This window comes from Sinohyriopsis cumingii, chromosome 1 (assembly GCF_028554795.1).
Source record: "Sinohyriopsis cumingii isolate HCF-2022 chromosome 1, ASM2855479v2, whole genome shotgun sequence".
Taxonomy (NCBI): Eukaryota; Metazoa; Mollusca; class Bivalvia; order Unionida; family Unionidae; genus Sinohyriopsis; species Sinohyriopsis cumingii.
The window spans coordinates 52,862,628-52,886,355 of NC_142961.1; the positions used below are offsets into that span (position 1 = coordinate 52,862,628).

The 23,728-nt window shown below is 38.7% G+C and overlaps 2 protein-coding genes across 2 annotated transcripts in view; both read left to right on the forward strand.

The window, feature by feature from the left end:
* The first annotated feature begins 1,100 nt into the window (after positions 1-1,100).
* On the forward strand, positions 1,101-10,620 carry LOC149806875 (uncharacterized). The gene is made up of 5 exons (XM_089933216.1): positions 1,101-1,125; positions 7,221-7,383; positions 8,510-8,777; positions 9,664-9,701; positions 10,458-10,620. The coding sequence occupies exons 1-5, from the start codon at positions 1,101-1,103 to the stop codon at positions 10,618-10,620; spliced, it is 657 nt and encodes a 218-aa protein (XP_089789342.1).
* Positions 10,621-11,420: 800 nt separating this feature from the next.
* Positions 11,421-23,728, forward strand: part of LOC149806876 (uncharacterized) — a 32,234-nt gene continuing 19,926 nt past the window's right edge. The window contains exons 1-3 of the mRNA XM_089934120.1: positions 11,421-11,913; positions 12,525-12,658; positions 13,097-13,274. Coding sequence (XP_089790246.1) covers positions 11,580-11,913; positions 12,525-12,658; positions 13,097-13,274 — 646 coding nt within the window. The 5' untranslated portion in view covers positions 11,421-11,579. The remainder of the gene's footprint in view (positions 11,914-12,524; positions 12,659-13,096; positions 13,275-23,728) is intronic.

Genomic DNA, 23,728 nt, shown 5'->3' on the forward strand with positions numbered 1-23,728 from the left:
ATTTTTTTTTAAATATTTAAAACAAAATAAGAAATTAAAAAAATGCACAAAATAAAAATATAAGATCATGCACATAACCAGGTATCGTCGCACTCATTCTGACTATGTGTGACTATACTGGGAAACATACAACTATGAACAATATTCAATACACACAATACACAGGTACATACATTTCAGCATAAGATCTGGATATATCAATCATGGATATGATTATAAAGTTTTCTATTCAGAGCTTTTAGTATGTCATTCCAGCTGGTCTAGAAAAAATTTCGTTAATGATATTTTAAAAGAAGCAAGGGAAGTTGAATTACATATCCTCATTGATAAGGAATTCCATACAGTAGGTGCTGATACAAAAAATGAGCTTTTGTAATGTTTGGTTTTCGACCGAGGAATCTGGAGATCGTTGTTAGTCGTCGATCGGAAATTACGCTCATATTTGATGATCTTGGTTCAATTATGTTAGAGATATCATCTGGAGAAAGACCGTTGAAAGACTTGTATGTCATGATTCCTTTAAAATAAAGAATACGTTTTTGGATAGGTAGCCATTTCATACGTGAAAACAAAACATTTGAGGGAGTCATAACAGAAAGTTTCAGTATTATTTGGGCTGCCCTTTTCTGGAGACTATCAATTCTGGACAGATTATAATTTGATGTGTTTCCCCATATGGTACAGCCGTAATCTATCAGTGGTAGTATATAACTCGAAAAATAAGTTTCAAGTGATTGTGGAGGTAGAAACTTCGAAAGCAATTTTAACAGTTATTCTTTTGACTACCATTGCACATAGGTTATCGATATGCGCATTCCAGCTGAGGTGTTGATCAATGTAGATACCAAGAAGTTTCTGATTTTTGACAATAGATACGTCTAAGCCATTTTGAGTTAGAAGTAAATCCATGTTAGTAGATAGACGCTGCCTTTTTCCAATTGTCATACATTTCGTTTTAGAGATGTTAATATGCATTTTATTTTGATGACACCAAACTGATATATTGTTGAGGTCGATTTGAAGTTTATTTTTAATGGAGTCTATTGATTTACCAGATAAATGCAATGTAGAATCATTGAATGAACGATGGGATATAGAATATGGGGGCGATTATTAACTGGGAAGGTAAGGTACAGTGTGAAAGAGGTAAAGTATGTGGTGGGGAATTATGATTTGTTATAGGGTGCTATCAATTACTAATTCGAAGTTATAAATGAAACAGAATATTCCAGGTGAGCATCATTTATCAATGAAGGGTGAACTAGACTCAGTTGGTAAAAGACGGCTTTTATTCTGCATACTAACCTGGATGGTGAAAATGATAACAGTGCATTACTGGATATTTGCTTCCTTTTGATAATATGAACTAATAGGTTTAATCTATATGGCGTATTTGTATTAAACGCATACTAATTATTTATTAATTACAAGACACCAGTAAAGCTGCGGAGACACGATTGCCCTCAAACTGTTTTTCTCATTGATCTTAAACCCTGTGAGGCCATAACATCAACCAGCTGTTGATGTAAATCAGTTCTAGTCCAGTGTAGAATGTCTGATTAATTTCTTTGTCAAGAACTGTTGAGTGATATTTAAAGCTAATTAGAATTAGGCTAACGCTACATCTCAAATCCTGCGTATGTTAACATTTAAAATGAAACGTGACCTGGTTCTATCTCTCATGTGGGTTTCACAGTCTTCCCAAACGTGTGAAATATCAAGTTTGCTTGATAGATGCTGATTTGCTTTCATCAAGAGTCAAGTATCAGGGTTTTTAAAAAATCACTCGGACAAGCTCTGATACTGTGGTAGGCATGAGCATTAAATGTCTATAGTTTTCCGATTTCTTCAGTTTCTTTAAATCTTGCCATTTTCTGCTGCAAGTTTTCTGGTGCCGGTGGCAAAGTAGCTAGTAATTTTATAAATAGATTTAAAATTTTAAAAGCAGTTCCCGATATGGCATGGGAAGCCATATACATATATTGGTTTGGCTTGCTCATGAGACACAGAAAGGATATATATATATATACAAATAATAAATTAAGTAGACTTTTAGAAACACCGCGAAAATTGAGAGAAATTAGGGAAGTTTTAATTAAATATAGAGACAAAGTAGATTTATGGGGTATTGGAAAGGAAAAAAACATACGGGTGGATTAGGGAAAATGCAACAGAAAAGGTAATGAGCCAAGTAGAGTTGGAAAATAGATACGTAAATTGGAAACTAGCATGGGGGAATTGTATTAAGTTAGATCTTTAAAAATACAGAGCCTCTGCTTTAAATACATGCATAATGTGTGGTTAACAGGAGAGGTTGCAGTGCGGCGGCATATGATCAGCGTATCGCCTAAATGCCCATTGTGTAAAAAATATAACTTCAGTAAGACACATACAATACTACAGTGTGAACAAAGACAAACTAAAAGACAAAAAGTAATCGACGAGATTAGAAAGACAACTACATATAAGACACAAAATCTGCTATACTTGGACGGGAATTTTGACAAAAAGACTTTATATACAGTGACGGATTACATAGTGGACACAATGAGATCATGTGGACAAATAATAAAAATTTGGGAAAGACTAACGGACGCTCTCCTGCCAGAACACTCTTTCCTTTCTATATATAAAAAAAAAATTCCTATACTAATTTTAAATACTTACTATTCTTCTACCTTGCTTTGCTTCCTTCCACTCTTTCATCAAAAAATGTCTCGGAAATTTTGGCTAATAAATAAATACAAGATAACCTGCTCAAGATGAGAGAAATACACCAAGTAAATAAAGTATGGACCCCATCTCGAGCATAGTTACTTATCTCTGACATACGAGAGCGGTATATATAACACACACCCAAACCACTAAGGTTTTAAAGTTATTGAGTAACACACCGCATTCTCGACAAAATTCAAAAACAAAACAAAAATCCCATCAAGGGAGAAATAGAACAACTGGGTTATAAAGATGATTTAGAGCTAAGTCCCAACACGTGAACAAATATAGCAAACAAAACAAATAGCGGGGCCCCGAGTGGCCGAGTGGTCTAAAGCGCTCACCGTTATGGATCACTGCCATTTTACCTCTGTCTGCGTCGGTTCGAGTCTCAGATTCGGCTATTGTAGTTATGTGAGAAAGCTTGCCAGTAGCTTCTCGTGGGTCAGTGGTTCTTTCCGGGGGTTTTCCGGGTTCTTCCTCCACCATTAATACTGGCCGCCATGTATAGCCTATCTTGTGCTGAAAAATGGCGTTAAATCCTACAACAACAACAAAACAAATAGCACCAACATATAGCACTCATGGGACATAGGGGACCTGTAGCAAAGGTCACTTGAAAAGAACTAAGGGATGAAATCCGGAAAAGGTGACATAAACCTTATTCGGACGTACAACCTTATAGATACACTAGGGCCATTTTAGAAATACCCCGATCAAAATTTCTAAATTCAAACTTTGATTATAAAGTTTAAATTCCTTCAAAAACAATAACAGATACAAGACATCTATGGAGGGAAACACAAACACATAAACAATTTCCTCTTTGGTTAACGGGGGTGGGGGGGGCTTCTGTCTAGTGCCCCCCCCACAAAAAAAAGTAATTTTCTTCTGATCAGTAGTAATTCAGCAGGGCAGTATCCATTCAGTAATGATGTTGCACGATAATGTCAAAATAGTTCTGTAAGGATCGTCTGTCTTTTTTCAGCATTCTTGTCATTATTTGTATATGTGTTGTACATACATACATACATACATACATGTAGAGTGTGTTGATTTCTTTCAATACCAACTTGTTTACAAGGAACAATTTGCCATAATTTAATAAATAAGAAAAATATAATTAACAGGGCTAGGAATTAAACTTTCATTACTAAGTGAAGGATAATATTCCCGACTTTCTTATGTATGCGATTTACTGTATGCAGTTGACCAACAATCTTTCTTATAAAGTTTAAATCCTTCGTGTCCACGTCTAATTATGCATAATTTCAGCATCAAGACCCGACTAACATGTTTTATAGGAAGAATCTTAGTAAAACAAATCAAAAGTCGCCGATGCCTTTACTCTGTGCATTGTATCAGACAACGCTACAACTTGTCCGCATCATTACATTATGCCTTAGGGTTAGACAGCATTTACACAAGATAGTTCATATGTACCTTTGTGTAACTGTCTTCAGGAGCTTTATTCATTATGTAAAGCATTTATTTCCTGGTCTCCTCGATCGTCGAAAGTCGATGCCATTTTGTTCACTACAGTAACTCAGAGTTACCTACAGATTCCCCACTTCCAAGACCTCACGTTTCTAGCCATGAGCACTCCGCTTTTGACACTTTTTCTACACTATTCTACGTATTTACTATCCGATTTGATAGACATGACGCTACACACACACACACACACACACACACACGCACGCACGCACGCACGCACATACATACATACATGCATACATGCATACATACATACATACATACATTATTACGACTCTGTCGTTTTATATATGTAATAGAAAAGTGTGAGAAGCAACAGACTGTGAAAAAGTCAACAAAGATTTTATTTCCCTTGATTACAAAGTGAAAATAAAGAGAAAGAAATTATGGTATTGCGAATTAAGTCCCAAAATAATCATAGAATTGCAGACAAAAGTTCCGATGATAAAGAGGTATGAATAAACTTTATGCAAATCCAAATTAAATCCAACGTTAAAAGGTTGATGTGCCTGCGATGGCATGTAAAGTGTTGTTTTGTCAAGTCTTTTGTTGGATTGCAATAATACAATTATATCCTTTTTTTTGTATTTCACTATAAATCCAAGTCTCTATTTCCAAGAATGTTATCAGAGTACGTTTGTATTTCCAGGGAAGAAATAATTGGAATAACTAAAATTCCAGCCCATATGAACTACTGGTCACAACAATAATACAGAATAATTCTACTAAGATTTTAAAGCACAAATGAATAATTTTTCCAGTGACAATATTATATAGTCCACTACTTGACCTCCTGTCACAATAAGCATTTTGTCATAAAAACCCTTACAGAAGGCTCCTAATGTTTACAAAATAAAATCTTAGTTGTAATTATGTATAACTATTTCTAAAATTATAATACAAAATGTAGTAAACAACAGGAAAACCTGGCAATTTATGGGGAATTTCCAAAAAACTAGACCCAGACCCAAATAAACGTGTCTACTTCTATTGATAGTGATTTTAATATCAACCCCATACACAAAGATAATATTTTAGCCATATATTACTTGTTCACAGTCTTTAATATAAAATCAGTAATTGAAGTCGAATATAAAATGAACTTGAATTTTTACAGGGTTAAGTCCAACATACAATATTACATGACAATAGTATAAAGTGAAATAAATTTTTTCAAACAAAACTAGCAAGCAAACAATGCAAATTTAAACATACATACATTCATCCACACATGCACACACACACACACACACACACACACACACACACACACACGTATTCCTCATTGTGACAACCAATTCATTGATATTACAGAACAGAAAATGATTCATACAAGCAGCTTGCACGCAAGTACTGTTTATGGCGTTCCATAACTATTACCAATTTTGTTCTTAATTCAGACATGAGTACAAACCTTGATGATGCCATATCTATCTTGAGGAGGGTCGCAGACCAGATTTCCTCCACCTCATCATCACTTACATCCTCTGCATCTGGTTCATCTGCGAGTCAGACATCATTTTCATCGGTATCGGAGGAACACAGACGCTTGTTTAGTAGAACAATGGTATATAATTTCAACAAACTTCTCCTTTTTGCACTGTTTAATTCCATGAGCTACATCATTGTCATCACGGTGTTTCGTCTTTCTGTCTGTCATCCTGAGTTGTTGATGCCACGAAGATTTTAATATTGAATTTTAGCTTAATTTTATGCAATTGTCCCATTTAATCAATTTAATTAAGTTTAGTGGATTCAACAGCCACTAAACTGAATGAAATGCTATGCGAAAAACAATGAAACTATTAACACCGACTAATTTATAGTTTTGCCTTTCCGTAACTTGCTAATGTCCTATTGCTAATGTGTAAACATATAATATCCGCGAAACTTTAATTAAACGTTATGATTCATAAAGTGTGTTTTCATACACATAAGCCCTATAACATTCATAGAAGCCTAGTGTATCAAATAGGTCTTCTTTCAATAGAAGAGTAAACGAATATCACCATGAAATGTTATTGATTTCCCCCAAAATATAATGACCTAGGCATCATCTTTTGTTATAGGAGAAAAACCCACATCATCTTTTTTCCTGTTCATTTTAGACTTGTCACATGTTCTTTTTGTTTTGCACAGAGATTAAATCCATATAGGTCAAGAACTGGTAGGACTGATAACAATTTGGTCAGGATTGATGGGAGAAGAAAAGGTACCCTTCATTATCACTATATATCACTATTTTATATAGTTGCTTTATTTCTGTTTTGTTTTGTTTTGTGCCATATTAAGCACCCAAGACAACACTTATGAATGGAAAAATACATTTCATACAATGCATCACATTGAACGTGTACACACAGACACATACATGCTTTCACACAGATAGGTTATCCCATATATATATAGTCAATATATAGCCTTTACTGTCTTGATGTGAAACCAGCACCACATCACTTCAACATTCAAGTTAACCACTAGAACAAGGCACAGTGTTTGTTTCTTTTTAAATATTCTGTACTAGTATTATTTTGAATATAAAATAAGTACCCCAACTATTGTATTGACTGTCTGAATGATGTGTGTCTGTCTTACGATGCACAAATGTTAATATGTTTTTGTTTCTCCCCTCTTATGTTGTTGTTGTTTTTGTTCTGCTATGTCTTTTCGTTAGTGTTTTTGACGATTCACAAATTTACATTGTTCGATTTTGATGAAATGCCTACATTTAAAATTTACAAAATGGAATTTATCAGATTTTTTCACACACAATTGCAACAGAGAACATGAAACCTAAGTATGATTTATAAATACATGCATATTTATTTCTTACTTGAATTTTTGTTCAACAGGAACGTGTGGGCATCCATGTCTCACAAACACATACCTAGCTGCTTCACTCATGCAACATAAACTTATATAAAGTTTTAGGAAATATTGCTCATTTTTATGTCCTGATTCTAGTCACCAAAACAAGTAAACTGCATTGATACATATTTCCATTTTAGGTCGCACTATGACTCGATCATTTGTTTGTCTGAGTTCCAATACTTCTACTACTATTCCATCTCTGGAAGAAAGGAGAATCCTACGTAAAAATGGCCTTGGGGAAAAGAAAGTTATTATTCCTGTTGATGCTTTGCATGACAAAGTGAGACAGGCCATACTAAGGTAATTATGTTTTAGAAAAAGTAATGAAAGGTGATCGACAAATTTTTGGAATGAAGGAAACGAGTGAAGTGCATGCGAATAAATGCTTGTATGTTACGTTCTAAATCTATAGAGAATGAACTGTAAAAAAAAAGCAACAGCAGGTAGGCACTGTGCAACTCGGTTTCCGCCTCTAGGTTGCTCATCTAGTTACAGTTGAAGTCATAATAGAGAAGATACACCATCGCTTGTTGATGTGAGTTATATCTACTGTTTTTCTTGATGCAAATGTCTCTTTCAGATTGCATCCCTGTGTGCACTTCTATTTCACAATATACAGATTTGTTGAGTCATATAACGTAACTTCCTCTCAACAATGCGAACATGTACAAATTCCCATCTTCAAGTTGTTCCAAGCCTCAACATGAAAAGACTATTCCAGCTGGAAATGTTTTTCTCTAATGTTTACTTAGAATATTGTTTCTTGGTAAATCAAACAATTAAGTACTTATTGCTAAACCATCAAGCTTATGTGTGAGTGGGAGTGGTGGAAGCTAATATTTGTTGGTCCATAAATTATGCGTTAAGCTCCTATTGCATTTTTAAATAGAATATTCCACAAAATAAAAGTTCAGAAACACTATGTAAAATTTGAAATGTACAGATTCAGTAGATATTGTCTATTTTATTTATAGACTTAACTGTATCCCTTTTTGCGATTAGTTTTAATACTGTACTTGTAAGACCAGGTGTTTTTCTTAACGTTTATGCGGACAAGTAAGATTTGGTTGAACAAGCTATGTCCTACGGTTTACTTGTCAAAATCAAGTAAAAGTATAAACCAAATTTTAGATACGTTCACAAAACAATATTATCTGAGTAAAAATAATTGAATGATATTCAAGAAATTACTGAAATATAAGACTCGATGGTGATTCCTCTCAGTACTCAACATCATCCATTCAATATTTCCAGCCTGAACCAACCTTCTAAATAAATTTAACCATATCTTTATTCCTGAAATCCAAACGCCAAACAAACACATTACATAATTGTCTTAAAATTGAGTTTAAAAGTGAACATTGATATAAAACTGTTATCCGTACTCGAAAATAAAAAAATGTAATATTCATTATCTGTTTTCCAGCTCTTTTCCGGCTTTAGATCAGTGTGGTAGTTTTGAGCTGTTAACGCTAAAAAGCAACTCCAAAAAAGTTTTAACCACAGTAAGTCACGGAAGATGCAGTGCAGAAGACATTAGGGAGTTCGGTACAGGTCGCATATACATCAGGCCGATTCAGAAGAGTATCGCTATAATTGACATAGAAGACTCCTTTGAAGAGCAAGAAAAGTGTTTGTCTTGTTCAAGCATGGTACCTATAAAGGACCTGAGAGAACACATGCAAACTTGTCAGGTAAGGTAGCCTGACTATCAATTAATTGTATCAGGCATTTTGCTCATGTTAAAGCTTTAACATTAATCCAACAGTATGTTACCTCCGTTTATATGCAATTCATGTATATTAGACAAAGGTGCAATTTCTAAGGGCTGTCATCTTCGCAAGGCAAGGTTCCAATATGATAACCTATCACCGCCTCGGCGTATCGGGCAGATATTTCTGTGTTTCATGTCTATGAATTTCACTGGATGCAACGGCAAGCCATCGCATCCAATCAAAATTAAGTTGTTCAAATGTGAACACTGTTCCTACATGATTGGGACAAGGGGAGCACACAGCTAGAATGGACTGATAAGTAAGCAATTTTCTAGTCCCAGTCCGTGTTTGCACAATTTCCTTTCTCTCAAATACACCTGTAATGGCTTCACTCTGGTACATAGTCATACTTTCGAGGTTAAACATCCAAAGTATCCTTTTAGGTCAATTGCCTCCAATATTTTCGACCAATGTAGAATGCACCACGCTATTGGTTACTTGGCATTATGTACGATGGGAGGCAGTTCAGTAAATCCAATAGATGTCGCTAGGACAAAGCACCAGTATATATCTTCGATCCGCCAAGGTGTAGATAGGATTATCATATCGGAAGCTTGGCTAGCGAAGATGAAGTGCTGTGTAAATGAAGTTTTGCTTTGCTTTTCTGTTGAGAGCATTTTTTTTACAAACTTTACTGATACCTAGACAGAATCAAAGGGTATGCATTTCGTTTGGTTAGAAAGTGCCTGTTGTTTAGATCACTAAATTTATGCGATGGTATCATGTGTGCAGAGTATTTACGTAATGTTGGGGATTGAGAGTGTTATTGCTAAAAACGTACCTACATATTTTTTATGATTTTCAGAAATCAGGAGAAGATGCAGATTTCATTGAAATTTTCAAGTAAGTTGTATGTCTTTGAACATAGGTGTTAGATCTACTTGACTCAGGACTAGACAATTTGTGTGACGGTCTTCTGTCCATCCTTCAATACTTGATTATTTGCCTTAAATGATTCATATTTGTGTAGAGTGTGTAACTAACTCCCTCTACATTTGACAAATGATTCATATTTGTGTAGAGTGTGTAACTAACTCCCTGTACATTTGATAAATGATTCATATTTGTGTAGAGTATAGTATAGTTGCGTGTACAACTGATACATGATTTACATTCGTACAGTTCCTGCAAACTTGATATGTGATTTACTGGAAGTAGACTGCATATAAATGTATGGAATCCATTAAACATCACAATAGAGCATCACTTTAGTGAAAAAGAAAGTGAGGCTCCAGTGCAGATTGATCATACATTATACATTTTCCCCTTTGCTCAGTCCACTGGTCACTACCAATGTAAACTAACTAAATGTCCTGTTGGTGGATTTTTACGCGATGTTTTGCTTCATTGTCAATCCTCTTGCATGTGACAGAGTCTGATGATGGAATTTAATCATCCTTGATTAATAAATATGCCACTTCATAGTCGTTCCAGTTGTGTCCTACATATATTTCAACTATTACAGTACAGTTCTTATCTAAAATATATGTCTTGTAGAATGCATATGCTTTTTATGAAACTTACAGGACGACATAAATCTGAATCGATCTATAATCATCTGATTTGTCAAATGTTGTAAATATATTTATGTGTTTTCAGCGATGATCCAGCTAACGTTAGTGAGCAGCCTAGTGTTGTAACAACACACAATAACACCAGTACTGTAGACCCACCTCTCAACACTGGTGCAATGTACAGTAATGTATCCACAGTTCCAACTATCAGACAACAGGATAATGTCGTGGCCATGTTTCCCAACTGAGGGACTAGCGAGCATGCTGGTATAGTAGCAATAGTATAACGTACCAGTGAAGAACATGGTGCTGGATCAAGAAACACTGAACATCATAATGATGTAACCGGACATCCCAATATTGGTGATCTGCATCATACTGTAATGACAAATTACAGGTCTTCTTGTTTAGTTGACAACATGGTTGTGATTTTGGAAGAAGTGTAAGATGTTTTACAAAAATATTTTTCGGAAAGATCCAATTATGAAAATGCCATGTTGTATGGTTGCTGTATGCATTCATGCTTATAAAAAAATCGATCAATAGTCTTTGATCAAAGTATATGAAAAACAAAATTTCCTTCTTGAGGCCAATCTGTGCCTTTTCAGCGATACACTACTTTATATGAGATAGTGGAAATTATTTTGTCTAGATGAGTCATAATAACGCATAATAAGATGCAGCTAACTCTAATTAGTTCATTTTACATGCTGGACTATGTATTTTTGTGCCAAGTGACCTGTTTATGTTTCCATCTGCAAAAAGGTAACTATTTTCTCAATATTAAAGACTGGTTTAACACAAACACACGCACACCGATAAGCACCGATTGCTAACATATCTATTAACTAGTTAATCTTGTTGGATATCTTCTGCTTTGTTATCCAAGTAAAATATATTAATTCATGTATATAGCTTGGCTTCAGTTACATGTTTACAGTGGATATCTTTATTTCTCACTGCCACATGCATATGAATGAGTGTTTGCCCTTTGAATTAGGAAAGTTAGATACAACTGACAAATTTTAAGATTCTTAGACTCCGTTGCTTTTCTTTTCTCTTGTTTCAGTATATATTGACGCCTTCTTAGTTTACAAAATTCCACCTCAATTCAGTAATTTAAGTACCTTGACTTCCTCTTTTTTGTTGCCACAGCAAGGACATTCATGACCCAGTAGCTGTCTTGCGCTATTTTCAAAAATATGTAATGACTGGAAGACAATTAGACCAAACATCATTAACAGAACCGCTGGAGGGTGAAACCCAACCCATCTATGTGTCGCGGATGAATATGTTTGCAACAGGAATGGAGGAGATCTTGGAAGCGCCCAAACTTCTGGTACCCCTTGAGGTGACATTTTATGGAGAAGAGGCTTCCGACCTAGGGGGACGAAGGATGGAGTTCCTCACTCATATGATGCAAGAGATAATAAAAGAAGAATGTAGACTTTTTGAAATGACTGAGGAGGGTGCATACACACTGAAAGATGACTCCGGTGGACTTGAAAGGAAATACTATTTTGGTGCAGGACTAGTTTGTGGTAAGTGTTATATTTTCGTTACTTGCTGTAGATTTAATTTTTACTATGCTGGTCATAATTCGGCTATCAATGGACAACATATTTGCAATGTGAAAATTAGGGAGAGCACAATATGCTTTCATGTTAATTTTTGTGGTTAATAGCTTTGGTCTGCAATTTGGTAAGCAATCGATAAAGCAAATCGTTTGTCGCGTAAATTAATGGTATAGGTCTTTCATTCTGTTATTGAACGAAGGTATACTCTCTCTCTCTCTCTCTCTCTCTCTCTCTCGACATAAAAAGCGATCCTAACTGTTTTAACAAAAATATTTCTGACATTCTTTAACTCCTATACCTCAGTTTCAGTTTACACGACATTGTTGCAGGAATGGTCAATACATTGCTATTTTTGGCGTGCACTCATGTGTCACACGTATTTCAACACCTAGTAAGATGTGATTGCGATGACCCACATTTCTTGCTTAACAGGCTTTGCCTCGTTTTTGGAGTTAATAATCGTGAAACAGAAAAATGATTCATTTGGTTTAAATATATCTTTCATTCAGTATCACACCCGCGTCATCTTTGGTTTTCTAAAGTACCCATTCTATTCTTGTTAACAATATTTTTAGGTTTGTCATTGATGCAGAACGGGCCTCTACCATGTTTCCTAACAGAAGAAAAATTGGAAACGCTCCTGTCCCAAAACTTAACACCAGTCCAGGCACAATTTAGAGATGGCTTAAATCGGCTTGGTTTTGTTGATGTAAGCACAAATGAGTATCTAAACTTTCCCAAACCTGCAGCTGTAACTAGGACCTATAAAACTCTTGTAACCTGTTATCATTATACACTAAAAATCTTGGCAGTGATTTTGGGACCACAATATACAATATAGCTTGTTTATTAAATAAGGATTGTAAACATTGTTAAGGTTATTTTAAAAGCATAAGTTTATTATGTATTAGATTATGTGAATATCAGCTAATCTCATCAAGCTTTATAAATTTAGTACCCTTCATATTTTCCAATTCTTGAGAGGTAAACTGAACATGCGCATAACTAGATAAGAATCAAACTGATAATAAAGTCTTATGTGCAAATAGAAGTTATGGTACAAAGTCCATTTTTTTATTGCAACCTTGCCAATGAAACAGTTTGGGTCAATTACAACTTTTTTATGTATTGAAATGTTACTTTTCAGTTAATGCGCCGAAAGCCGTGTATTAAATATCTCTTCAGGCCTTCTGCAAGGTCAACTCTGACACAGAGAAAATTGATCCATGTCCTAAAACCAGTATTCTCAGATATCGGATCTAACAGAAGATTAAAGGAGGATGGTACATATAAAAAATTCAAAGCATACCTTAAAGAAGTTTCAGGTAAATATATAACATCTGTAAAGATAACAAGAAAGAGGTAGTTTTGATTTCATAAATTATAGATAAAGAGGTAGTTCTGATTTCATAGATTATAGATATACATTTATCAAAATGAAATATGTGGTAAATGTTTTTCGTTTGCGCCATGGTTATAATTGAACTAGTTTCTTAAAGATTATTATTAATATAATGATATTACATGTTTACTCCTGAATTACTCCATACTATCTAAATTGTATCTGTGTTCAGTCCGTTGTACCTATGTTGTGTTAGATTAGCATGATTACAAGGACTCCAATATATACACAAGTAGTGAATAGGGGCACTAGAGCGTCAATGGGACTTAGCATTAAAAACACCCCCTGGGCAAATATAGCGTCAAGGGAAATTTAACATGGAGAAAAATCGTGGGCAAATATAGCGTCAAGGGGAATTGAACATGGAGAAAAATCGTGGGCAAATATAGCGTCAAGGGGAATTGAACATGGGGGAATAAAGTGTGGGTCTATCTAGGGACAAGGGGAATTGAACATGGGATTTTTTTTTTTAAATATTTTTTTTTTAAAAAAAGGGGTAGGCAATTGAAAGTCATTCTCTTTTCGAGAAATATGGGTGGCCCTGAAAAGGGCCTTTGGGTTTATGTTAATGTATCCATTAACATAAAGGGCATCTGCGGCATCTTCTTGTCCTCAAGCTGCGTCTTACTCGAGGGCCATAAATCAGTGTCCTCTTGAGGCAACCTTGTCTTTCTACGTACACTCTTCGTATCCACAGACTGGTGTCTGACTTGTCGACAACGGTCCACTTGGACCGGACATACATGAGCATGTCCGTCCTAAACATCATGGAAGACACAAGGGTGGATGATTCGACTGTGGTCCACATCTTGAAGCGACGAGAACAGGTGAATCAATGCGGTGAACTGCGCTTATTTATAGGTAGAGGAAGGATTGAAACGGATTGAGTTCATTCACCAATACCAACACGCGTTACAAAATTCAGTCAGCCCGCATCCAATCCGAAGAGAGCAGTCTGTGACGTCACGTGGTCTATATAGATTCGCTAGCGCTTGTGTGCAGTCAATCTATGTGACAGTGATTCAACATGACGGAAACTCAGAAAACGATCCATTGGGGTGCACCAGCAGTGGAGACCACACAAGGGAACCCGGACTTACTTTCAGAAGAGGTGAACCGGGATTTTGTGGATTTTCTTACCTCGCAAGAATTTGTTCCGGAACCTTCGTTACCTTCTTCATTACCGCAAGTGGAGAATTTTAGACAGAGACAGAAAGAAGAATTGGAGAAATTTATACAACGACAAAAGGAAGCGGAACAAGCTTTTCTCCTACAGCAGCAGCAAGAAGAAGAGGTAAGAAAAAAACAACAGCAACAACAGCAAGAAGAAGTAGCAGCAAAGAAACAAGAGGGTGAAAATCAAACGGTCACGGTACTTTTGGACATTTTAGCGGAGTTAAGAAGTCTGAAACAAATGTATCAGACTTCTTTATTACGACCGAAGAGAATACGACCTTCCCGAGCTAAACACGTCAACCCTGTGACTAAGCCTACCGTACCACCCTTAGTGATTTCAACCCAATCATCATCAACAGTACGCAGTCCAGAAGTAGGCCTTGGCCGTGGCAAAGGCTTAAGGCAGTTAAAGCTGATTGCTTGAACTCACCCCTACACCAAAATAAAAAGCCCTTTTCAGGGCCACCCACGTCTCTCGAAAAGAAATACAATTTCAATTTGCCAATAACTCAAAAAAAAAAAAAAACCATTTTACCCCCTATAGTACGTGTCTTTGTATGAGTGCGTGAGTGTAGCTTCTTATTTTAAAATCAAAACTCAAAGACACTTACTTTATATAATTAATTTATTCTTTTATCCATTGTTACAATCCAATTCACAATTCACATCATAACACTTTAAAAAAAGTTCATTGACGTCTTCTTTCTCCTTGTTTAGTCTCTCTGTTTTTTAAATTTCTTCACCGTCACAGGTTTTTCCTCTTCTTCCTCCTCACTTTCTTCCCTTCTTCTTTTCTTCTCCTGTTTCTTTTTCTTCACCTGTCTGCTTTCTTCCTCTGCAGAATCCCTCTCTTCTTCCCAATAATCCCTCTCTTCTTCTGAAGAATCCCTCTTTTCTTCTGACTCCTCTTGTTTCTTTTTTGGGCAATCTGGAGACCAATGTCCTTTTTCTTGACAATAATAACAGGTATCTTGACTTTTGTCTTTTTTAGCCCCTGTTTTTTTTTTCTTTTTTGACGGTCTGGACACTCTGAAGACCAATGCCCTTTCTTCTGACAGATATAGCAAGTATCTTGACTTTTATCTCGAAAGGAAGGAGAGTAGTCCGTCGGCTGGTCTGAAGAGAATTTTCTAATGACCGCTCGCAAAGCTCTGATGAAACGTTCGATTTGGCTAGTCTCTTCCATCGTTGTGCTCGGTTTGAGAGTGAAATGAATAGTGAAAGGACAAGACACACACCCTTTTATATACGCTGGTCTGCCATGACTATAAATTAGTCCATGGTGTTTAAACTTGAGTCATTTGACGTTTTGCATTCAAGATGAAACGATCCTATTCATTCGAGAAGAAAGAAGAAGAAAGTAAGAGGCAGAAACGTGATCTATCGCCTCGTACCAGGGCTGAAATCTTGGCACAAATTCATGCCAGTGATTTGGAAGAGGACATGAGTGAACCAGAATCCGAACCCTCTAAACCAAGTTCGTCACCCTTAGTCAACCCTGAAAAATACTATTCCATTCGAGAGACGGAAAAGCGCTCCTCTAGAAAATTTAGAACCACGGCTTACAAATACACGGTGAAGTTTAAAGATTTCAAGGCTGAAGTACCGTTAGAGAAAGCAGAAGTGTTCATCACTGGGGTGTGGGATTCTTTGCTCACCGCACTCAAGCGACAATGTCAACCCAAAGAAGACGATCGCTTGAGACTTTCCATACAACACGACAGTTTGAAATCCCCTGTTTGGATCGAGTTTAGCAGCCCTGCAGAATTGACCGCTTCCAAAGTCATGGACAAGATTCAACACGTGCAACAATCTAATGACCAGTTTGACATCACCGATGGAAAAGCCACATTGGACATGACCCACGTCTCTCCTCCTCAAGGGACCGGACGCAAAAAGATGTTATTGGTGAACGAGCTTCGCAGCATTAAGCGTAGCCTTGTCCAAATTCACAATCCTCAAGACCAGATGTGTTTAGCTCGAGCCATCGTGGTGGGACGAACCTATGCCAACAAGAACGACACGACAGAATGGAAAAGAGCCTGGAAAACTATTCAACAATCGGACCGAGCCAAACAGCGAAACGAAGCAGAACTCCTGTTGCAACAAGCTGGCCTATCCAAAGACACACCCTGTGGTATTCCTGAGATGCAAAAATTGCAAGATGCCCTAGCTCCACGATACACCTTGAAAGTGCACCCTCAAGAAGTGCGCGGACCTCTGTTGTTTCGAGGCCAAGACTTTAAGGACGGAAAATACATTCATGTCTATTATCACGATGAACATTTCGATCCCATTACCAGTATAACCGGATTCCTGGGATACAGTTATTACTGAGAAAAATGTGACCATGGTTATAATAATCGAGAGCAACACAAGCATTGTGGATTGAAATGCTCAGGATGTTTGGCCTCTTCACCCTGTCTGAGCGAAGGACCAGTGCCTTGTTCAACTTGTCTGCGCACGTTTGTCAGCCCTACCTGTTACCAACAACATCTGAAGACGCAAGGTTCACAGCAGAAATGTGCTTGTCAACTCCTGAGATTGTGCCCTACATGTGGACAAGGCATATGTACCAATGCTGCCAAGGCATACGTATGTCGAGGAAAGAAAAAATGTCACATTTGTCACCACATCGTGGACTTGGAACACCAATGCTACGTGCAAAAATACCAACCTCCACCAGAGAAAAAGGACGGTCACAAGAAGAAAAGCAATTTCATCTTTTTCGATTTCGAATGCATGCAAGAGACTGGCATTCACATTCCTAATTTCTGCGTGGCTCATCGAGCGTGCGAGAAGTGCATTCAAGAACCTATCTTCAGTCATTGCCCTCACTGCAGCAAGATTCCTGGAGGACGTGAAAAAATCTTTCGGGGACCGAACACGCTAGCCGATTTCGCTCGATGGGTCTTAGACCCCATCGACAAGACGTGGAGCCAAGAGGACATCGAACGTTACGGAGATTGTCATCGTCATGCCACGGTGATGGCTCACAATTTTTCCGGATACGATGGACAGTTTCTTTTGAGGTATTATACGGAACATGGCACCGAGCGTACTTAAGTCACTTTGAACGGAGCCAAAATCATTTTCATTCAAGTGGGACAAGTACAGTTTAAAGATTCGATGAGCTATTTGGCCATGCCTTTGAGTCGAATGCCTAAAACGTTTGGAATGACAGAAATGGCTAAAGGGTACTTTCCACACTTTTTCAATACGGAAGCCAATCAACACGCCGTTCTACCCCATTTACCTGAGGCTCACTATTACGACCCCGACAACATGCGTACCGAACAACGAGAAGCTTTCTACGCTTGGTACCAGGCTCACGCCTCGGACCCTTTCGACTTTCAGGAAGAAATGCTAAAGTATTTGTCGTTCCGACGTGGACATTTTACGGCGTTGCTGTGGAAAATTTCGAGAACTGTTCATGGAACACGGATGGGTCGATCCTTTGAAAGAAGCTTGCACCATTGCCAAAGCGTGTTCCTTAGTGTACCGGCAACGATTCATGCCTGAAAACACCGTGGCTGTCATCAGCCCTCAAACGACCAACTTTGTCAAACGTCAATACTCGGTCAAAGCCCTACGTTGGTTACATTACTTGTGCGACAAGGAAGACAAATGGATTCAGCATGCCCGCAACGGAGGGGGTGAAAAGACCATCGGAACGTATTCGGTCGATGGCTGGGACTTAGAAAATCCAAAGATCGTGTACGAGTTTAACGGTTGCTTATTTCACGGATGTCCCGTCTGTTACCCTGATCGTGGCACTAAAAATCAGTTTTTACAACGAACCATGGAAGACTTGTACCAGGACACTTGTCAGCGGCGCCTAAAGTTGGAACAGGAAGGATACCAAGTGGTGGAAATGTGGGAACATGAGTACGATCACCGTATGAAAACCGATCCCGAGTTTAAACGCCTCGTGGAAAGTTACCAGTTCATGGACCCGCTGAACCCGATGGATAGTTTGTACGGAGGAAGGACCAATGCCACCTGTTTGTTGTACCAAGCCGACGAAGAGAAAGGAGAAGAAATCAAATACTTGGACGTGTGTTCGTTGTATCCCTACGTGTGCAAATATTGTCGCTTTCCTGTAGGGCACCCGCAATTGTTAACGGAACACATCGACCTGGTCAACATTCGACAATACGAAGGCTTGATCAAGTGTAAAGTTTTGCCGCCCACGGACTTGTACCGTCCCGTGTTACCTCACCATTGTCAAGGCAAACTGATGTTTCCATTGTGCCGTACTTGTGCCGAAACGTGCAACCAAGACCAACCTTGTCACCACACCCAGGAAGAACGTGCCTTGACGGGAACCTGGGTCAGCGTAGAATTGTTCAAAGCTCTGGACATGGGATACCAACTGTTAGAAGTGTACGAAATTTGCCACTTTCCCAAGACACAACAATACCACAAGGGTGATCCCAGTCAGAAAGGCATTTTCGCTGACTACGTGGATGCCTTTTTGAAACCGAAACAAGAAGCCAGCGGCTATCCTTCCTGGTGTCACACTTCCGAAGACCAAATACAATTCAAAGAGAAATACTATGAACAAGAAGGCATCTCTTTAGACCACATCGAGAAAAACGAAGGCAGGCGATCGTTTGCCAAAGTGATGTTAAATTGCTTGTGGGGAAAAATGGCACAACGACCGTGTTTACCCAAGACGGAATATTTGACCGAACCTTCCCGCTACTTCCAGATGATTCACAACAAAACCAAATACATGAAACACGTGGACGTCGTTCGCGAGGATTTGATCTTCGTCAATTACGAAGAAGATCTGGACTTTGTACAAGACGACCCTTTTGGAAATGTCATCATTGCGGCTTACGTGACAGCTCATGCTCGCTTAAAATTGTACGAAACTTTAGAACTGTTAGGGGAACGCGTCCTGTACTTTGACACGGACAGTTGCATTTACATCCATCACCCGAGTCAACAGCACCCTGACATCGAAGGAGACCGTTTAGGAGCCTGCACAGACGAGCATCCCGACGACAAGATTCTAAGTTTCGTCAGTGGCGGTCCTAAAAATTACGGCTACGAATATCGGGACCCACAAGGAGAAGTGCAGACGACGTGCAAAGTGAAAGGACTGACTCTGAATTATCGTACCAGTCGTGTGGTCAACTTTGGGGTATTGAAAGAAGCCTTGCAATCGGGAGAGGATGCAAACTTTAAAGTGACCACCTATCAACCGAACAAGATTGTACGTTTACCCACTCACCACATCGTCAGTCGGCCCTTGGAAAAAGTCTATCAAATCGTGTACCAGAAGCGAGTTAGACTTCCCAATCATTTCACCTTACCGTATGGACACGTCGGTATTGGTCTGTATATAAAAAAGGAACCCTAGGCAAGATCGATAGTTCATTGTGACTACCAAGACCAAGCGAACAAGATGAATACTTTGAAAGAGACATCGTTCCAGTTTGGGGATTGTAAAAATGTTGTATCTTCCTCTAGTGTGACTAATATTGGATGGATAAGACCCATGCATTGCGACGGAAAATGTCCGGAGGGAAACTGCGATTGTCCATGTGGTTACCATTGTAATTGCGTAACGGAGTTTGCAGACGAGTGCGATTGTGAGCCTTGCGATGGGAACGATGCTGTACGCTGTGACCTGAGCGATGCCGTAAAGCATCATGGGAACTTTGTTCTCACTACCCCTATCATGGAAAGTGATGCTGTGCGTGTCAAATCTGAGGGATGCGAAAGCGATGCCACTCGTCCTCTTGGACATTTTACTGGGTTTCGTTTTAAAGGGGGATGTTCACCTTCACGTCTACCCCCCTACGGATGTCATCCAGCCCTGAGCAAACTCCTGCCCATGTCACTCAACCCTCATCGAAACGAACCTGTGAAAGACGAATATTCGTTCCCTGTGCGTTTGTCGGAATACTGCGACTTTGAAAATCGTCTTCAATCGTTCAAAGGAAAATGGCCTAAGTATCTGGGAGGACCGACCCCCGAAGAATTAGCCAGAGCCGGATTTTTCTACTTGGGCGAAGGAGATAAAGTCAAGTGCTTCAGTTGTGGTGTGTCACTTCACCACTGGGAACCGCAAGATTCGGCCTACGTAGAATATGCTCGATGGTCACCGAATTGTCATTACTTACCCTTAGTGGGACCGAGACATTGAAGTAACTTACCATAATCTGTTCATGGATACTTTACAAGAGAACATTCGTGCTTTGCCTGTGGAGTTGAGAGAACGCATTTACCGAGAGCTGGTCAAAATACAAGTGAAACGTAAAGAACAATTGCATCCGTTACGTCACCGGTGTTTGAACCACTGGTACCTGAATGCTATACAGGGACTGATTGAGTTGAACGTGTTCCATTGGACAGACATTGATCAACGACTCCCTGGTTTTAAAAAGGAATGGTTTGGTATTGACGATTCTATCAACTACATTGTAAACGTACTGCATCGAATTCCAGAGGACGAGTTAACGAATTACCAACATCTTGTACACAATGTCAACTTGGTGAAAGAGGAAACTTCTGAACGAATTGTAACGTGTAAATTAGTAACTAAACGATTTAGATTCGACAATGAATTGAAACCATGTTTGTGCAAACAGTACATGTCTTGTGTCAGACCAAAGAGGATTTAGTATGACCTATTCATGGATACTTTGCTAGAGAACATTCGTGCCTTGCCTGTGGAGTTGAGAGAACGCATTTACCGAGAACTGATCAAAATACAAGTGAAACGCAAACGCAAAGTTATTCAACCGTTTTTAAATTATGCTCTGTTCCAAAGTATAAGAAGACTGATTATGAGTGGATATTACATCAGGCACAAAGGTAAACGAGGCTATTGGCCACCACCCAAGGATTCCAAAAACAGTGTATATACTTATGGATACTTTACAAGAGAACATTTTGGGCTTGCCTGAGGAGTTGAGAGAAAGGATTTACCGAGAACTGGTCAAAATACAAGTGAAACGTAAAAAACAATTGCATCCGTTACGTCACCAGATCTTTAACCACTGGTACCTGAATGGTATAAAAGGACTGATTCGTCAGAAATTTTTTCAGTGGTCAGACCTTGTTGAACATTTTCAGTTTGTGAATGATGATGAACTAGACGTTCGTAAGTTTGGTTACTTCGAGATTCACTTACTGCAACGTATTGAGGAAGACGAGTTAAAGGATTACCAACATTTGTTACATGGAATCTGCTTAGAGAAAAACGAAACATCTAGACAAACTCTGACGTTTCAGTTACAGTATGTAACAATTAATTTCCCTACTGGAGAACGAACATGTCTAGTTAGAAATTACCTTTATTGCTTCCGAAACAAAGACACTATAAAATCAAGTTGCCATGCCACGGATTATTTTACATATTATTGAACAGATTCAGTGGAAGGAACTCAATGACCATATTCAAACCGTGGATCATTACCATCGATTATTACAAGAACTGTATCCATTCAATTTGGGTCGACAAATGGTGTGTGTCTTAGTGACTTGTTTTCTGGGATTTCGTTTACCAGCCGATTCCTTGTGGACTCTTTACGATCAGTACTTACCACATCCCCCATGGCCTTAAATGGTCACGAAAAACTCCTTTTGCTCAAAGCCTTGCGTTTTCATCTGGATACTTCTCGACCTCTACGGGAAAAAAAGATTCGTCAACTTTTAGCTACCCAAGACGTGTATGACGATGTGTGTGTAGCTTGTGACTTACACCCCTATTGGACAGATGTCCGTGCCTGGAAAGAATGGGATTTTGAGGCTTGGACCCAAGAAGTGGCCCAGTATGCACGAGAGTTGTTCAAGGAAAAAAGTTACTTTTCAACCTGTGTTAGTGACGGTGCCAGAAGAACCCGTCACCCAGGAAGGGACTGTCGTGGACAGACCTGAAAGACCCTTTCGGGAGGACACTTGTGTGACCTTACCCCCTACTATAGAACTGGTTAGAACATTACCCAAAACATGTTGTTGTACAGACACTTGTGTTTATTCCACGTTAATGGTTATCATGTGCCTTTTATCCTTGTACTTAAGCCTTTGGCTTTTATGTATTTTTGTCTTTCGTATTCATGTTTGAAAACATTCAATAAACGTGTTCTGAAAAAAGTATATAAACTCTTGTCTTGTTTGTTTTCGTGTCACAAGTGACATTTCTCACACAATGGCTACCTCTGCTGTTTCTGCTCCCTCTTCCTCTACTGTCAAAGTCATCGACGAACACTTAGATCGTGCCAGTTGGGAGACTTTGTATCTTCGCCATCCCTTTAACATGCTCATTGCTGGACCTAGTGGTTCAGGCAAAACCGAATTCGTCAAACGTTTGATCGAACATAAACATCATTTGATCGATCGGACACCTCAACGGATCGTGTGGTGTTACAAAGAGTGGCAATCGGCGTACAGCCTCTTGCGAGAAAGTCAAGGCGATTCCATCGTGTTTGTGGAAGGCATTCCTAAAGAAGACGACGGCATCGTCTCTGACTCCCGTCAAACCCATCTGGTCATTTTCGACGGCATGTTAGGAGAAGACGAAGAAGAAATTAAACTGTGGTTCACGCGCAAAGGGCATCACCGTAATGCCAGTATCGTTTACATCACCCAAAATTTGTTTCAACAAAGTAAAGCCCATCGCACCATCAGTCTCAATGCGCATCACGTGGTCTTGTTTAAAAGCCCTCGAGATAAATCGCAAGTGCAAGTCTTAGCCAAACAGTTAGGAACGCCTTGGATGACTCAGGCGTACGACGATGCCACTCAAACGCCACACGCCTATTTGCTCGTCGATTTGAAACCTACAACCCCCGAGGATTTGCGATTTCGTACCCACTTGTTTCACCACTGGTGCCAAGACGGAGGGCCTGTCCTGTACACGTCTCCGTCCTCGACTTAATTTCACTCCACATAAAAAATCTATAAAAACCTCAGACCCTTTTTCGTCTGTCTCACACAACGTCAACATGACGTTCCTCCAGTCGCATCTTCCCGTCAAATTGATTCGTGCCTTGTATGGCATCAGTCGAGAAAAAAATCCACAAATACGAGCTCGTGTCTTAGAAGCTAGTCTCAAAGAAGTCTTACGATGGTTCACGGTGACGGCACGTCAAATACTCCAAGAAATCATTGAGATTCCTCATCAAACCCAACGCTTTTTCGATCGAAACAAAGTCGCTTTGGTCCAACTGGCCGATCCCCGCA